The following is a 17,590-nucleotide window of genomic DNA, read 5'->3' as shown; positions in this document are numbered from 1 at the left end:
GGGATTCTAATCTTGTTCTATGCTTGATAATGGGGAATGTGTGAGCCTAAGAATGTGTGAACTAGATTGTTATAATAATGTATCTAAATCAATGTATTACACAGCACTTTACAAAGGTCCCCAGAGAAGCTCACAATGTATTGTCCCTCCCAAAGACATAATCTAATAACTCTAAAATTGGGCCTGATTTATTAAAGCTCTCCTGGAGAAAATAGACTATCATGGAAGAACCTGGGTGATCCAGTAAACCTGAAATTAATCTCAACCAGGATTGAAAACATTTGCCAAATAGTAGCGATTGTTTTTAAGAAATTTGCTAGATCACTCAGGTTCCCTCATATTATTCTGTCTTCTCCAGTCTAAGCTTTAATAAATTAGGCTTATTGTGTAACCAAGTTGGAAGAAGCCAATAAACATACTGGTATGTCTTTCAATGCCTGGTTCCTTGTGTGAACCCATGCAAACATAGGAAAAAAAATACAAAATCTGTAGACACAGTGTCCCGGCCAAGACTCACCTTTGGGACCCAAATGCTGTAAGGCCAAAGTGGTAGCTACGTTTTAATCCCCCATGACACTCAAATTATTAGGTGCCCACATGGATCAGATTAATGGTTCTATGCAATCAGATTATTAATCTGCCAAACTCTGTCTTGCACATTTTGGCAGATAATGAAATGATAACCTTTTGTTGCTGCATAGCCAACCAATGCCCTGGCTAGGAGCAGCAGAACTGTAGGGCAGAAGATTTATATTACAGATTGAGCAGTCTATTTGGATCCTTACTGTTCAATCTTAGCACAGTTTATTATTATTCTAGTGGCAGGGTGAATCATATACCTACAGTTCCTCATCCATACTCCAGTCATTCACTCTATATGTATTGATTAGCAGTATTTAACCGGTGTCCTACAACCTCCCTGCCATTAGCCTTGGTGAACCTTTATATGGCTGAGATATATGAATCTGGTCAGTCAACACACAAATCCAGCTCTGGTGATAAATTGGGGCGTTTATATGTTTTCCTGGGTTTAGTTTGTGCTATGAATTTACAGCCTCTGGAGGACTCCATAATATTTAATTCAATAATTGAGTAATAAGGAAAAACAAATCTCTGTGGGGTCTGACTGTTCTACAAAGAACATTGCAACCCGATACATAACACCAAAAAAGGTTTTTCCTGTTTTTCCTCTACCAACACAAGGGTGTTTTCCATTTTCTCCATTGCAATTATTACTACATTAAACAAATACTGCAAAAAAAGAACTGGTATACCATCTATCTAATAAACAAGTGGACTCACCTAAGGTGAAAAGTTAAGGTTTTATGGGGAAATGAGGTTCACAGCTCAGGTCAGAAATGTGGACAGAACCTAATGAATACATCAACCACTAACAAGGTATCCAATTAACCTCCCTAGCGGTTCATTTCTTTCCAGTTTTATATGTCTAAAAGTGGTATTGTTTTTCATGAAAATTTATTTTACAGTATAATATAATAGTATGACTATAATAAAGTTTGAAACACAAAATCATGTAAAAACAAGAAATTGAATAAATTAAAAAATCCATATATATATATATATATATTTTTTTTTTAAACTTTAAAAAAAAATACATATTATATTCATACTATTATATATACTGTAAAATAAATGTTCTTGAAAACAATGTACTACTTTGACACATATAAATCCAATGTATTGCATTCAATACAGGTATTTTGTATTGAATGCAATACAAATGGATTTTGAAGTTCCTGCCCCGCCGGCAACGTACACACGCACTGACGTCACCAGGAACTCTCCGGTGACTCATTGGATGCAGAAGCCGGCTGGAGGAAGAAGGAAGAGGACAGAGATTGCGGCGATGGATGACGCGGGACACCGACGGTTTAGGTAAGCGCTGTATTTACTAACCTTCCCATAGGTTTACCTACCCCGAGTGTGACTCTGGGTTACCGCTTTTAGCAACTTTTTTCTACCCCGAGTCACACTCGGGGTTATCGCTAGGAAGGTTTATGCTTGCATCCATTTTAGTAAATTAACTAATTGTGGAATACACCCAGATCTTTCTGCTGCATGGCCCCATGACACACTTAGCTTGTGTGTGATATATACAAAATTACATAGTCAAGCAACCCTTGAAGTACATCATGTTTTCATTCAAAGAACATAGAACATAAATGGAACTGTATGTAAACACAATGGGGTTTATTTATAAAGTAGTAAGTCTGTCATTCACTGAAACAATCCCTGTTGAAGAATCAGTTACAGTGATACCTCCGCTAACAAAGATAATTTGTTCCAGAATCACACTTGTTACCGGAAATCTTCATTAGCCGAAACAAAACTAAAATAAAACTCAATACTGCTCACCGCGGCTGCAGTTTGCTATCGCACATCCACAAATGCATTCGTTAGCCGAGGCCGAAACTGAGAAGAAAAAATCTTCGTTAGCCGAAAAATTCATTAGCAGGGTCACTCGTTAACGGAGGTATCACTGCACTGCCATTGAAATACGTGGACCTGGAAGATTCTCCACCAGGGAATGTTTTAAGTGAATGTCATATTCACTGCTTTATAAATAAACCCAAATGTCTAGTGACTCTCTGCCATACGGAAGTGTCTCTAATACCAACTTAGTTGTCTGGCACAAGTGCTGTTTTATGCAGGTTCCTCTGAATAACCCAAATGCATTTCTAAATGTAAAGATTCTAACTGGATATATACATTTAAAAATATCAATGCCAGAGACTATTGATCCAGGGAATATCTGCTATTCGGCTTGCTCCTATTTTCTGCTCATTTAAAAGAGCGCTCAAAACCCATTTTTCAAACTTGCCTACCCGTCTTCTTCTGTCTTTTGAAACCATCACTACTTCCCACCACTACTTATCTCCCATCCTATTGTGTATGAAATTCCCCCACCTACTAGATTGTAAACTCTTCAGGGCAGGGTCCTCTCCTCCTGTATCACTGTCTGTATTAGTCTGTCATTTGCAATCCCTATCTAATGTACAGCACTGCGTAATATGTTGGCGCTATATAAATCCTGTTTAATAATAATAATAATAATAATAATAATAATTGGGATAAAAAAAATAATACTATTGGAGCAAAATAGACCAAGTTTGGATGTTTCTTTACCTTCCTCTGGGTCAAATACATGTTTTCAATATCTTTATTTATTTATTTTTTTTCTGTTGGTTAGATTCAACGGGCTTGTGCTTTTTTCAGCCCGAATAACTAGGTAAGTATTATTTATCGATTATGTCTCTCTGCTGCAACCAAAAAAAAACTTGAAAAGAACAGGACTATTTGCAGATAGAATAAAAAGAAGAATAATACTATAAAGTTTAGAAATGATGTAATAATACACAAAAAATGAAGTAAAAAGTATTAAAGTCTGTAACTACACTTGATGAAGCACCACAGACATAAAAAATCAAACAGCTAAACCTACATCACTGAAAAGTTATTAGCATTGTCTCCTGTACATAATTATAGATACTCAACATCAATTGTGTGTGAAATGCTATAACCATTTCCATATGTTAATGACATCTACATTTATGATAGATAGGAATACAATGCACATTACATATATTACAGTGCTTTAATGAGTAAAATACTCATACGGCTTTGCTTGAAGACTCAATTAGTGCACATTTAGCTGTACTTGTATCCCCTACAAAATATCATACACTGCAAATACTTTCATCAAATAATATATGATTTTAACTGTTGCTTCTTCCTCTGCAAGGTTTTCCGAGTCACAATACTAAGTATTCTTTATTGCGAAAGTTAAATCAAAACAGTTTGTTTTCTGGGGGAATATTACATTTGTGCAGCTGGCCTCTTGCAGTCCCCTCTTTTCTACCTCTAACTTATAGCAACATATTTTGAAGAAATCCATTCCAGGTTTGCTGGATCCCCAAGGTTCACTCATGGTAGTCTATCTTCTCCAGTCTTGAAGAGCTTTAATACATTAAGTCCTATGTATTTTTTACCACTATCAGTGGCCCTGCCAGGGTTGATTTAAAGAAGACAAGATAGGAACAAAAACTCAACGAGTAACAATTAAACTCATCACTTACTCACTTACTTAGGAAGTTAGGATATATACCTCCAATGGTGGCCCTGATTCATGAAAGCTCTCCAAGGCTGGAGAGGATACACTTTTATAAGTGAACCTGAGTGATGCAAAAATTCTGGAATAGATCTAGTCCAAGATTATAAACATTTGCCAACAAATTAGTTTAAGAAATCCATTCCAGGTTTGCTGGATCACCCAGCTTCACTGATGAAAGTGTATCCACTCCAATCTTGGTGAGCTTTAATAAAACAGGCCCGATGTCATGGACAGCAATAAAAAACCGACGTCGGACTGTACGCTTTCCAGATGGAGTTGGTATTTAAGTTATGGAGGATGCTTATAAATTCAGCAAAATAAATAAAATAAAATAAATAAAAGCAGGTTATTATTTTTGCAATGCCGCGGTAATAAAAAAAATAAAGACTCTATAACTTGTCCATTGAGCAGAAAGATGTGCTCTATGTAGGAGTCCCTGAAGGATATAAGGAGTCAAAGTATGAATGAACCCACTAAATTTTAGAAGCTTTTGGCTTCTTTAGAAGCTTATCCTCATAACTAGAGGCTGGTGACCGAGTGAGTGTAGGAAGTAAAAATCCAGTACTTTGGTCTTCACTTCTCCTGAGTTTTGTTTTTCCTCACCATGGGGTGTGGGCACAAGATGTATATACACAATAAGGAGAACATTAAACCCAGCAAAAAGGTATTATATATATATAAGCAAAGATACAAAAACAATAATGTATGGAAAAGGAAGAGCTTGTTCAGCTTTCCTATAAAAGAATATATAACTTTTTTTGCTAGAAAATACAATGGATATATTCCTTGAATTAATGGTAAAAGCCAGTAAAAAGTAGTTTAAGTAATGCAAAATGGGACCCTGCAGGTTAAGTTTTAAATGGGTTGTATGGCTAGTAAACACCAGTATATATAAAAAGATACAAATGGGCTCTTAGTGTCAATTTACATTGGAAATTGTATAGAAAAACAAACTGAAATATTCAGAGTGCTTAGTCAACACAAGCTTAAAGTGCACCAACATTAGGAGCTAAATCCCAAGGAATTTTTATATTAACATTCTCTATGTGAGGCTGCAGTTGGAGTTTTTGTTACATGCTCTTTATTTTTGACCTTCTGTGCTAACCAATAATACAAAGTTTGCAGTAAAAGGAAAGAAGTGAAAGGAAGAACAAAACAAAAGCCTCAGGAGATCAATCTTATAACGTTGCTGGATTATAAAAGTTCTCTTTCAAGATGAAAAAAACATATTTCAGACCGTGAAAATGACCCTCATAATGTCCTATTGTTCGGCTTGAGATGATATTTGGAGTCAAAAGCAAAAATATATCATAAATATTTATTATATATTGTTTTGTGATTATATTGTCTATTACCTATCACTTTCCTGTATGATATCTGCACCTTTCCCTAACTGTACATCCATATAAAATACATTTATTCTACCTACCTAGCACCTCACAACTATCCAACACTACTTAAATATTATTATTATTATACAGTATTTATATAGCGCCAACATAATATGCAGCGCTTTACTAAGTCCATAGTAATACCACTAGTTGTCCTTCAAGGAGGCTCACAATCTAATGTCCCTACCATAGTAATATGTCATTAATACAGTCTAAAGGCAATTTTTGGGAGAAACCAATTAACCTAACTCCATGTTTTTGGAATGTTGGAGGAAACCGGAGTACCCAGCGGAAACACACGCAAACACCGGCAGAACCTGCAAACTCCATGCAGATAGTGTCCTGGCCTGAGAATCGAACCGGGGACCCAGCGCTGCAAAGGCCAGAGTGCTAAACTATCAGCCAACGTGCCACCCACACAATAACTTGCTCGCTGTGCCCTCCACCATATTTGCAGCCCCCCATCCCACGTCAGATGCATACTTCCCTATATGTGACAGACATGGCCAAAATCTTCCTTTCAGTTGGTTGCACCTATGCAGTAAGTTGTTTTAGACTTCAGGAGCCACTCAGATGACCCCTTTTTAATGTACAGCACTGCCTCATATGTTGCCACTACATGAATCCTGTTTATTCATAATTAATATTATTATAATTATTATTATTATTATTATTATTAATAATAATATTAATGATAATTTAAAGCAATCTAATGCAAAACAGTTTGCTTTAGACTCCCTTATCTGTACAGATAGGACTACCTACATATTTATAACATGACTGAAGTGTTCAAAAACATTTTTACTTTAAGTTGAAGTTGATTGAAGTTTTCCTTATGGGTGACTGTACCCAATATTGTAATGTATGGTACCAGGACTCCTTTGTAGTAGTGGTGTGGGTCTGGACCCTTTAGTCTACTGACTGATCGTATACCTGATGGAGGTTACTGTATATGAGACTGCAAATGATCTTAAAGCAAAGTCCTCCCTCCCAATTACTCCACCTCTAACTAAAATTGACATCACAATGTATACAGTTAAAATACATTTTTTGTTCTTCATTAAAATCAGTGTTGGCCACCTGAAAAGTAGAGAAAGAGCTCTGCATTTCCCATCAAATATATCAATGTCTTCATGATATCAATACTTAGCAGATAACTTAAAGTCTTACTTCAAAAAGCAAACTAAAAAAAATCCTCTAGACAAAAATGAGCTTTTATTTTTTTTTTGTTAATGCTGTCACATTTTATTGTTTTTTTACTTTCATTTTGACTTCACTTTTTTGCTCATGTGGGGCCAATAGTCTGATATGACATAGTACTGTGGAGTAACAAGTTCTGTTGAGACATAAGGAGTCTATTAGACCCAAAATTTCCCTCCTTGCACTTTTCCCTAAAAGACTGAGCACTGTGTACTATACTCAGAACTGCTTTTATGTCAAAACCCTGAGCCAGTAATGAAAATGTAACTAACCTCCCGGCAGTTATAGCCAGTGGAAGCTAGCTATGCTAGCAATGTACGGTATACGATGCAGAAGGGGTTATAAAAGGGGTAAAAACAAATGGGGTATAACAAGTCATCACTGACCACTTTAGCAGCATGCATTGTAGAGAAGTAAATAATTCTCAAAATGTTCAATAGAGACACTAAAGTTGGTCCTAGTGGCCAGAGATAATAATGAGACAGAAGATGTGATATTAGTAACTCTGTGAGTTTTGAAGATGGCTTTCTCTAAACTGACTGCAGCTACGGAGGACTGTGAGTTTTTTTTTTTCAATGTGAATTTACTGCTTGTTAAAAATATAAAAACAAATGCACTTCATTCTTAAACTAATATGATTTCAATATAATATAATTCGAATCAGTTGTTATTGGTTTGTATATGTAATTTGTACATTGTTGTTGTCCTTTGCACTTCAATAAAGTAAAAGCCTGTGCGTGTTTAAGCATATTTTCTATTACAAGGTAGAATAACAGAATACATTACTGGTATATATTACTGGTTAAATAGAATCTGGCAAACAAAGAACTCTGCAAGAAAACCCAATTTGTTTGTGATGACTGCTAGGCTTTAGATACACAACATACACAACAATCGTACTTGTAGAAGCACTGCGGTTACATCTTGCACACACATCAACACTTTCCTTTCCCGAAGAACTCAAATATGCAATTCAACAATTACTTAGGATGAAGAAGCTTGACTGTCTGCACTCATCATAATGCATCCGAGTTCTTAAGGGACCAGTGAAAAAAATGTGGTTAGCCATAAAAGCTATGCAAAAGACATGATCAGATCTTCAATTAACATATCAAGACACCTTCCATCAAAGTGACGTGAGAGTTGGATACTTTGCAGGAGGCTAGAGTGCCCTCTACTTCGCGTCACATCACGACACGTCTGGGAATTGCAGAGAAGGAGCTATCGTATATGTATGCATGTTATCACAGTGCACAAATAATATTATTATGATAATGTTTTCTGAACACAATGCCGAGTGCAAGAAAAGTAGAGCATTTCTTGTATAAATTAAACAGCGATTAGCAAGTTAAAACAGGAAACCTTGATAGATGAATTTGGAGCTTGTGACTCATTATACAGAGAGATATTGTCAACACCAAAATCAGAGCGGTTATTTTTCCTTTGTAATTGACTTAGAAAGGTTAATTATCAATCAGCAAAAAGGTGACAGCCTACCCTAAAATGGTATGTAAAGTAGATTTTAACCCTATCTAGAAGACAGGGTTTACTAAAGCATTAGGTTACCTTATTTTCCACTGACTTTTCCTGAATATAATATGATTTTGTGGCATCCTAGAGCTACTGATCTCGTTTAGCTTTATTTAACTGCTTCTTGTCTTCTTGTACTCCCTCCATCAGTGGCTGCATTTTCCTAAAGGCGACAACAACCGTCACAATATGCACAGGTAATGTAATTCAGTGGGGCTGCTAGTAGTCTCTACCAGGGGGGCATGAGACATGGTGACAACTTCACCGTCACTTCAAAGCAAGAAATGAATGAACAAAGACCATCAAGACGGGATCATCAGATTTCTTTAAAAATGAAAAATGTATAATTAAAAACATCTTTTGCAATTTAATAAAATGGTATGGTAATTATACCGGCATGTTAATGTTGGGGTCCTAGAAGCAGCTTTTGCTTTTGATAACCTAACTTGAATAGAGCATAGAAGGAAAAGGTATGTTTTTTTACCTAAAAATAAATACTCTGCTCCTTTTTAGTTGTTGCCATAAAAAGTAAGTTTTATACTTGCTTATTAGGGTTTACTATAATACAATGGCACAGTACTTTGTGGCCTTTACAACTGAAGGAAGCAGGGCTGCCCCTGGATATAATACATTCATGGACCTGTCTACCTATACCAATGTATCATTATCTATAGTAGTATAACTAATAATGTGGGTCTTGAAAATTAAAGTTCAGAGTTCTGTAGGTACTTTGCCCAGCCTGAGCCTACGCCATATAATAGAACCTGGTGACCACCGCAGTGCAATCTAAAGTCCATTGACATCCATTATAAATACAGTGTTAAGGTCTTTGTCACATCCATATAGATGGAGTCTTTTCCACTGACTGACCATGAATGAATACAAGGAGGAATAAACTATCACTGTAAAGGCGGGATGTACACCAGATTAAAGGGTTTTTCCACTGACTGACCACAAATGGAGTGGGCAAACAAATACCTTTTCATGGTGCCAGAATTATTTAGAGCTGATACCTCCATTGATAAAATCTGGGCTGTACACCTATTATTATTATTATTATGATTATTATTATGAATAACTTGTGTTTAAATAGGGCCAACATATTTCACAGTGCTTTACAAAGTCCATAGTCATGTCAGTAGATGTCCCTCAAAGGGGCTCAAATCAAATGTATCACTATAGTCATTTGTCATTAACAAGAACTAAGATCAATTTTGGTAACAGCCAATTAACCTAACTTAATGTTTTTGGAGTACTCCTATGAGTTATACTGTTCATGGTTCTCTTTAGAAACTACAAAGCAACAACCCTCTAGGTTAAAGAGAAGTGAAGAAAACAAATGCATCTGCCACATTTAGGGACTGGGAAGTTTATTAATATATTATTTTTGTTCTTGGGTTTGCATACACTTTAAAGCAGACTTACATTGGGAGAATACATAAGCGGTCATTTTTTTTCTGGTATTAAAAATCCTATTAGCCTGTTTGAGGGTTTTGATCTTCTCCTTTTAATACCCTCTAAATCCCAGACCCAGAATGATTATACAGCTGAGGTGTTCAGCTAAATCACACAACTTGACAACACGTCAAAATTTGGCAATGGTAGTGCACATTATGAGCCTGATTTATTAAAGCTCTATAAGGATGGAGAGGATACACTTTCATCAATAAAGTTGGGTGATACAGTAAACCTGGAATGGATCAGGTCCAGGATTCAAAATATTTGTTAGCAAACAGCAAATACCTTTGAAGAAATCCATTTCCGGTTTGCTGGATCACCGAGCTTCACTGATGAAAATGTATCCAGCCTTGGAGAGCTTTGTTAAATCAGATATATATCTCAGTGGTAAGTCCACTTTAAGTGTGCAATTCCAGCAGAAAGACTGTCATGTAGGGTAATCCCATCAGTTGTCACAGCATATAAAGTAGAGGCATCTTTTCAAACCTTTTTTATTGCAATTTGCAATTATGGCCCAGACTACCTATAGGTAAAATAGGAAACCTCTTTAGGAATTTATAGAATTAGAAACATTATCCTTATGTTAAAAGTATTCTCTGGCATAAGTTCCAATATAGGCCTGTATGTTTTGTATATTGGAAAGCCACTTTCAAAAAATGTCCCAGTAAACTACACTGTGTATGCGAGTAATCACAGTATTACATTTCATTGAAACCTTATTTTAGGTGAGCTTTGCTTTCATTCTCGAAGACAGGAGATGCACAGGTGCCCAGGAGGGGTACTGTATGAGTTGGGGTCATAGACAACATTAGAGGTAGCTAGGAAATCATACCTGTAGCACTAATATGTGCACATTCTGTTACTACATATACAACAATGTCAGATCCTGAGTTCCATTACCTCTGTGGGCTGCTCTATAGGCTGCGGTATGACCAGCTGGTTGTGATGTTGGAGTACAGTCTTTAAATAGTCTAACACCGTCTGGCAGGGAACTGCAAAAGACAGAACAGCCACATATAAATTACATATACTACAGACTTCTTACATAGGCTTTTTATCATCATCATTACAAATGTAAATAGTAATTTACAGTTCAAATGTAAAATGAATTATAACAGAACTTTAGGCAGGTGAATAGAGAAGTACAAATCCAAAATTGGGTTCTTCAAAAAATTGCATTTTATTTTATAAACAACTTTAGATAGATGGGCATTTTAAAACATTTGAACATCAGGTCAGTCAAAACTTGTATGATTTGTATACTGAGGGCAAACCTAGAGGAATAAAATTTATGCCGAACTGAACAGTAAACACTATAGTGTCAAGAACTCTACAACTATCCATCAAATGTAGATATTGTTCAATAAGAGAACTAAAAATTCTAATTTTTCACTTCCATGTCTTCATCAGTGGCAGGACAGCTATAAAAGAAGATTCTCAGATGGCTCAAGGAATGGGGTCAGGGATGGTTAGGACTTGTGTGTGACTCCTAGGTATAAATCCTGGCCAGGTCAGTATCTGTATGGAGATTATGCGGTTTTCTCTGGGCACTCTGGTTGCACACATGCAGTTAGGGTAACTGGCTCCCCCAGAATGTATGGTGAAAATATGGAGCATGAGCTGCTGTTTGCTATATGGTTGCTTGATAATAATAATAAAAAATGAATAAAATTCTTCTCTGCATCGTATCTTCCATGTTTTCTTTGAATATCTGATTTCTCATGATGTGGCTGCACCCTAAATGGTTGGGAATGGAGCACATGACTTAAACCTCTTTTAAATCTAACCCGAGTGACACATTTCTAGAAGTTTATGTGAAATAGAGGCTTTCTGTACGGCCACCAAGAGACTCACAAACAATATTAAATATTCATTAATAGCCACTATACCATGGAAAAATATGAATTTTTCTCCATGACAAGTACACTACAATTTAAATACATATAAACACTGAAAAATTAAAACTCTTGTAGGGATAGTTACAATATTTAGATAGTAAATATAATACTCTTGTAGAAGATCTCCTGTAAAAAATAAGGAACATTGAATTTAAACAAATAAAATAATACATTTTGGTTAGTTAAAGGTTTTTATTAGGTGCACAAATTTTTTCACACTATGCTGATTTACAATTTTCTAAATGGGAAGCGTTATTTTTTAAATCTTGTGGACACGATTGGATGTTTTAAGTGTGCACAAGTTTATTATCACTTTGAGAGTAATAGAAGGATTTGTGCTTTATGCTCCATGGGGAAGATTGTTTTTTGTTTCAGTTCACCTGGACTATTGTTTTGTTGGGGCTGCTGATGTCACATCCAAGGAGGCATTATTCTGTATAACAATTTTGCTGAGATTGCTAGCACAGGGACAGCGTCTCTTTACAAACAAAGGCGTAGGAATGGGTGATCCACATAATTACCGGAAAGATACACCTTATATTTTATTTAAATATTTTTCCATCTTATTTGTAATACAAAATGTAATCAATCTGGTACAATAGTGTACCAAATATAAGATTTATATGTCTTTAGATAGACCATGTCAGGTAAACAAACCCAAGTACCATTTCCCTGTAAGGGAAGAAGTGAGAATAGTCATCTTTATGGTGGCCTTCGACTCGGGCCTCCCCACAATTCTAGCACTGCAGCTTTCACCTATGTGTTTCCTTTCTCCAATCCCTACATCTCTATGGGATTACTGTATGGTGGGGGACATAAGCATCTAACACAGGCAGCCTGATTTAATAAAGCTCTCCAAGACTGCAGAAGATTTGAAGGCTTTTTTAAACATAATTTGTCAAAATATTGCAAATATTTTTATCCAGGACCAAATCCACTTCAGATCTGATGTATCACCCAGGTTCTGACAAGATAGTCTATAATTTTCAGTCTTAGCTTTATTAAATTAGGCCCAAAATGCCAAAAAGACTGAAGGAAACTAAAGTGCTAGAGTCTGAAGCCTTTGGGAAGGTGAACATTTATGTGTTTGTAAAAATTAGACATGCAAATAAGTTAATCATACAAACTGACTTTACAAAATTTGGTTCAGGTTTTTAGGTTTTATATAGCTCTGGACAAAAAAAGTTAAAATGTTTTATTTGATCTGTGAAGGTGTTGGATTATTTGGCAGTCAGAAGTCATCTACAGCATTAATCATGTAAAACAGAATGACACTCCAGCATTATATGATTTTCACTTTCAGGAAACAGATTCCGTTTTGTTGCACAAATATAAGAATAGCTGCAAGATATCTGAAATGAGCCAGTTCTTTGGAGCACAACCTTGATCAGACATTGTAGATCATCAAAATGCAACTGTATATTGTTATTTGCTGAAATTACAGCCCTCGGTTGATGTGCCCTACTTTTCCCTGGTGACATGATAAATTTCTGCTGCTTTATGCATGTGACGATCAATAGAGCATTGCAGTGTTATCAGAGGACAATATAAAATCTCCAATATTCCGCTCATCTGTTTTTTCAGTGTACGGTTTTGATCTGCATCTCAAGATGAAATAAAAATGAAAATCTATAGGTAACAAAAAAATAATGATACCAAACATTAGATCAAGGGAACTTCAGAGATGTAAATGCTGGGCCAAAATATAACATTATGGATTGTAGCATTCAAGAATGACATCATGGTCATCAATGACATCGTGGTCAATACATGAAAAATGTAAATAGCTCTTTTTATTTCCTTGAAGAAGGACTATAGTGTGTTCTTCTGGTAATCAATATGTGAGTTATCATTGTATATTTTGTTAAAAGCATATTTTTATGTGATTTTAACCTTATTACTTGCTTTCTATTGTACATTTTTATATTTTTTATACAGATTTGTTGTGTGTTCCCTGACTGCTAAACAATACAATACATACTGCTGACAAGTGTATTGTTTTCAAGTGGGGTCGCCCTGGGATGAACAGTAACGCACATTCATTATATTGACATAATGGACAGACAATTGGCAACTTTAAATAAAATAAGTTTACTAGAGCTGAATACAGACCACAGATGACGATTGGTTGCACATTTCAGTCCAAAACAATCTTTTGGTGACAGAATGTTCTTCAAATATGCATGGTGGCATCTGGAAAATGAGAATGTATGATCTATGGAGGTGGGAGGTTGAACATGGGCTCCACTTCAGAGGAAAACACTAATAGCCTTGCCAATCTATAAATGTTTTAAACATGATCAGCAGGGGATGGTGTTGGAGTTCATAGAGGGAGTACAGATATAAAACCATAACCCCATGCACCATTTATACCTGAATGTATGTACTTTAACACAACCACATGCATTAAAACGACAATATGGACACCTATACCTCCACAGATACAAATAAATGCAAAATTCACATAGTTGTGTTGTGGCAATACATATATTGGCCCTGATTTATTATAGCTCTACAAGGCTGGAGAGGACACACTTTCATCAGTGAAGCTGGGTGATCCAGCAAACCTGGAATGGATCTGGTTCAGGATTGAAAACATTTGCTAACAAATAGCAAATGACTTTTAGGAAATCTGTTCTAGGTTTGCTGGATTACCATGCCATGGAGAGGTTTAATAAATCAGGCCATCAATCATGCAGTTCCATCACTTTCCCCAACACCCTGCACTGTGCCACAGGTGTATATAGTGCTATATATGCTATAGTGTGTATCAGTGTGCCAGACAGAGGACATATCTTCTAACATTTAAAAGGTATCTGTTAAAACCCTACAATAAAAAAAAACCTTAGGAGGGGTGCTAAGGGGGTGCTTCAACCTTGTGTAAGTTTTGAGCAATATATAAATTTTATATAAATAAAAATAACCGTAAGTGGCCCTAGGGCTTTATGTACGAACAGGGAATCTGACATTCCCTCAAACATTCCCTGGAGGGAATCAATTACTGCCCTCAAAATACATGTACCTGAAAGATTGCCATGAGTGAATGGCATGTCGGATTTGTCATACCATAGTCAAAATGCTAGATTGTGCACAATAAAAAAAATATTTAGGAAACAATTATATCCCACCCCGTCCTGGTGACAAGTTGTCCAGATGACTTATGTAAGACTGATTAGACTTGCTATCTAATAATACAGTGGTCGCCAACCCGTGGTTGACAAGAACATTTTGGTGGTCCGCAGCTCAGGCCAATGCCCAGCGGGGTCAGGAGAAGGACCATGCTGGGGGGGTGCACTGGCCAAAGCTGTGAACCATATCCCCTATACAGATTGTAGGCTCAGGGTGGTGTGTGGGTTGTGTGTCTCTGGACACAACCTGCCCACTCTCCCATCGCAGGCTCAGACCTGAAACTGAGTTCTGGCATCATGACGTCACTCTGGAGGAAGTTTCTTCCCTGTTTGATTGGCACACGGCTCCCCGCGCATACACGGACCAAAGTACGTGCATTTAGTGGTCTGTAGGTCCGAAAAGGTTGGCGGCAACTGTATTATTATCTACATCCTTAGACTGGTATGTTGGCTATAATGGCAAATCATAAGACTGTGCATGGTGGCACTTTAATTTAGATTGAGGTGAAGATCATTAGAATCATGCGTGAGATTACCTGGTATACTTTCTAACTTCCTCCTTAGTTCCTCGTTCTCTTGCTGTAGACAGATGACCTCTTGTTCCAGTTCTTGGCACCTGGGACAGTAGCCTTCTTCTTCATCATCCTCCTCATCTTCAGGAAGAGTGGAGGATGATGGGTGGCCGTGTGATTCAGAGGTTGCTGGTGATGCCCACCCACCCATTGTGTGCCCTGGAGACGATGAAAGAACATCCATGTCAGTCACATGACCATAATCACTGGAGGATGAGATATTCCGAACTGGGAAGCTGCTGGCCAGTAGGTAGTTCTGAAGGGAATCGGTGAACACCCTCAGGAATGCAGAGGTTTGTTGCTTTTTGTGAATGTACTGCATTTCTACATCTGTTTTTTCTGGTGATTGGCTGTGAAAGGCTTTACTAAGCTGGCACTGGTCTGACCTTTCACTGTAACGGTTATTTTCCTGTTTCACACAAGACACCAGAGCTGGGGAATGTTTCGAGTCCAAAAGCTTTCCCCCACAGTTCAACAAGTTTAAAACTCGGCTACATTGCTGGGCGAAGGCATCGAGAATCATCCGGCTTTCTGCAAAGAGAAAATAAATACAGTAACAAAAAGACAACACGGCATCAGGGAAAAAGACTCCTGCATCAGGTTCATTTCTTCATTAACTACCAGAATTAGCCGTCATTCACTTTGATTAGAAACACATGCTTTCACTGCAATGTAAAGTTAATTGCTTATGTTCTTATTGATTTGCATAATTAACAATGACAAGTATTAATAGCAAGAAAATGTAAATGTGCTCACTCTTTACTATTCCCGTCAGAAAGCTTATTTCAGATCTTTCATGTTTAAATAATGGATTTATTAAAATGTAAAAATATATTCTTTTAGCAGTAGTAGCTGAATACTGTAGACAAGCTTGCTAGTAATTAATGAAAAAAGAAGTATGTTGGCGAGAAAACAATTCAGAAGCTAAGGAGACAATTTATTAAAAGAAGCACGGTGTTTTGCATTGGGCTATACAAGGACCAATATTGGCTTTGGTTATAAAGATACGCCACAGGCCTAAAAATTGTGCAAAGTAGGTGTTTATGTGTGTGTATGTGAAACTAGGAACAAAATATAATCAGGATGTAATAAAATATGATAGGGGTCTATTATAGGTATGGCCTACCACTGGATCTTCTGGAAAGTTAAATGGCCAGTAAGACTATTTTTTTTGTTCAGTGCCAACTTGGTGGTTGGGATTATGTTAGACCAAAAATGAAACTGTACAAATTAGCCTGGGTCTCACCAACAGGTATGCTGCCCTTTACACATATATTTAACCATATAGATAACAGAGAAAAAACATAAATATATAAAGATGATGGCACTGATAGAGTAAGCATAAATGGGGTTATGTCTGAGCTTTAGTTTGAGCTTATAAACTTTAACATAGTATTTCTAAAGCGGGGATGGGCTGGAGACTTTAAAATTTAAAAAATTTTTACCACATAAATTGTATTTTCATGAATAAAGAAATTTTAGTTTAAATAAGGCTAATTTTTCTTAGATCACTTTTTTAAAAAAATCACGTAAATAGGTTGCTTTACAATTAAAAAAAGTTAAACACCAACAGGGGGATTTTTTCCCCTTGGCCTACCCATCAATTGTGGTGGCAATACCCCATTGTCACCATGTTCAGGGGCCTTGCAGTTAGGTTGAAATTTGTATTTTCACAAAACGCAATATTTTTGGGGAACATTTTCAAAAACAATTTTCTAAATTTTGCCATCTTACTTAAAAAAAGTTTTTTTTTAACTGTAGTATTCCTATAATATTAGAATATTATCTAGTGATTCTACCATTAGGGCCCTTGTTCAGCTACTTCCCATAACGGGGTGACAATGCTCTGTCCTGTCTTCCAAGTCTTACAAGTGATCCATAACATATGGATAAAAAAAAGTTAAAAACATTATTTTTCTTAAAAAAATGACATTTGCTTATGATAAAAACCACTATTATGACACAATATTCAATTACTATGAACCATGAGAACTGCTGCACTGAAGTTCAATGGTATAAAAATAAAATATTATGTTAATATTTATACAAGAACTATTGAAATGTTAGGTTATTAAGTGCAATAATAATTAAAACTATCTAATCACCATTACCAATAAACTACCCAACACTATTATTAGTTAACCTAAAATAATAATGCCCTCCAATACCTATCACCTAAAAATGTTAATTACCTTTCATTGTTAGCTATAATAATTTATTATTTTACATAATAATCTAACTCACATTACACGCCAAACTATTTTTTAAAAAAATATATTTT

The 17,590-nt window shown here is 36.2% G+C and overlaps 1 protein-coding gene across 2 annotated transcripts in view; it reads right to left on the bottom strand.

The window, feature by feature from the left end:
- The window catches only part of BEND4 (BEN domain containing 4), a 47,504-nt gene that overhangs the window by 12,419 nt on the left and 17,495 nt on the right, over positions 1-17,590 (bottom strand). For both annotated transcript variants that reach the window (XM_072406271.1, XM_072406270.1), the window contains exons 2-3: positions 15,274-15,840; positions 10,612-10,703 (exon numbers count right to left, since the gene is read on the bottom strand). In XM_072406271.1, coding sequence (XP_072262372.1) covers positions 10,612-10,703; positions 15,274-15,840 — 659 coding nt within the window. The remainder of the gene's footprint in view (positions 1-10,611; positions 10,704-15,273; positions 15,841-17,590) is intronic.

This window comes from Pyxicephalus adspersus, chromosome 3 (genome assembly GCF_032062135.1).
Source record: "Pyxicephalus adspersus chromosome 3, UCB_Pads_2.0, whole genome shotgun sequence".
Lineage (NCBI taxonomy): Eukaryota > Metazoa > Chordata > Amphibia > Anura > Pyxicephalidae > Pyxicephalus > Pyxicephalus adspersus.
The sequence above is the reverse complement of the archived record's forward strand: the minus strand, read 5'-3'. Positions and strand labels throughout refer to the sequence as shown.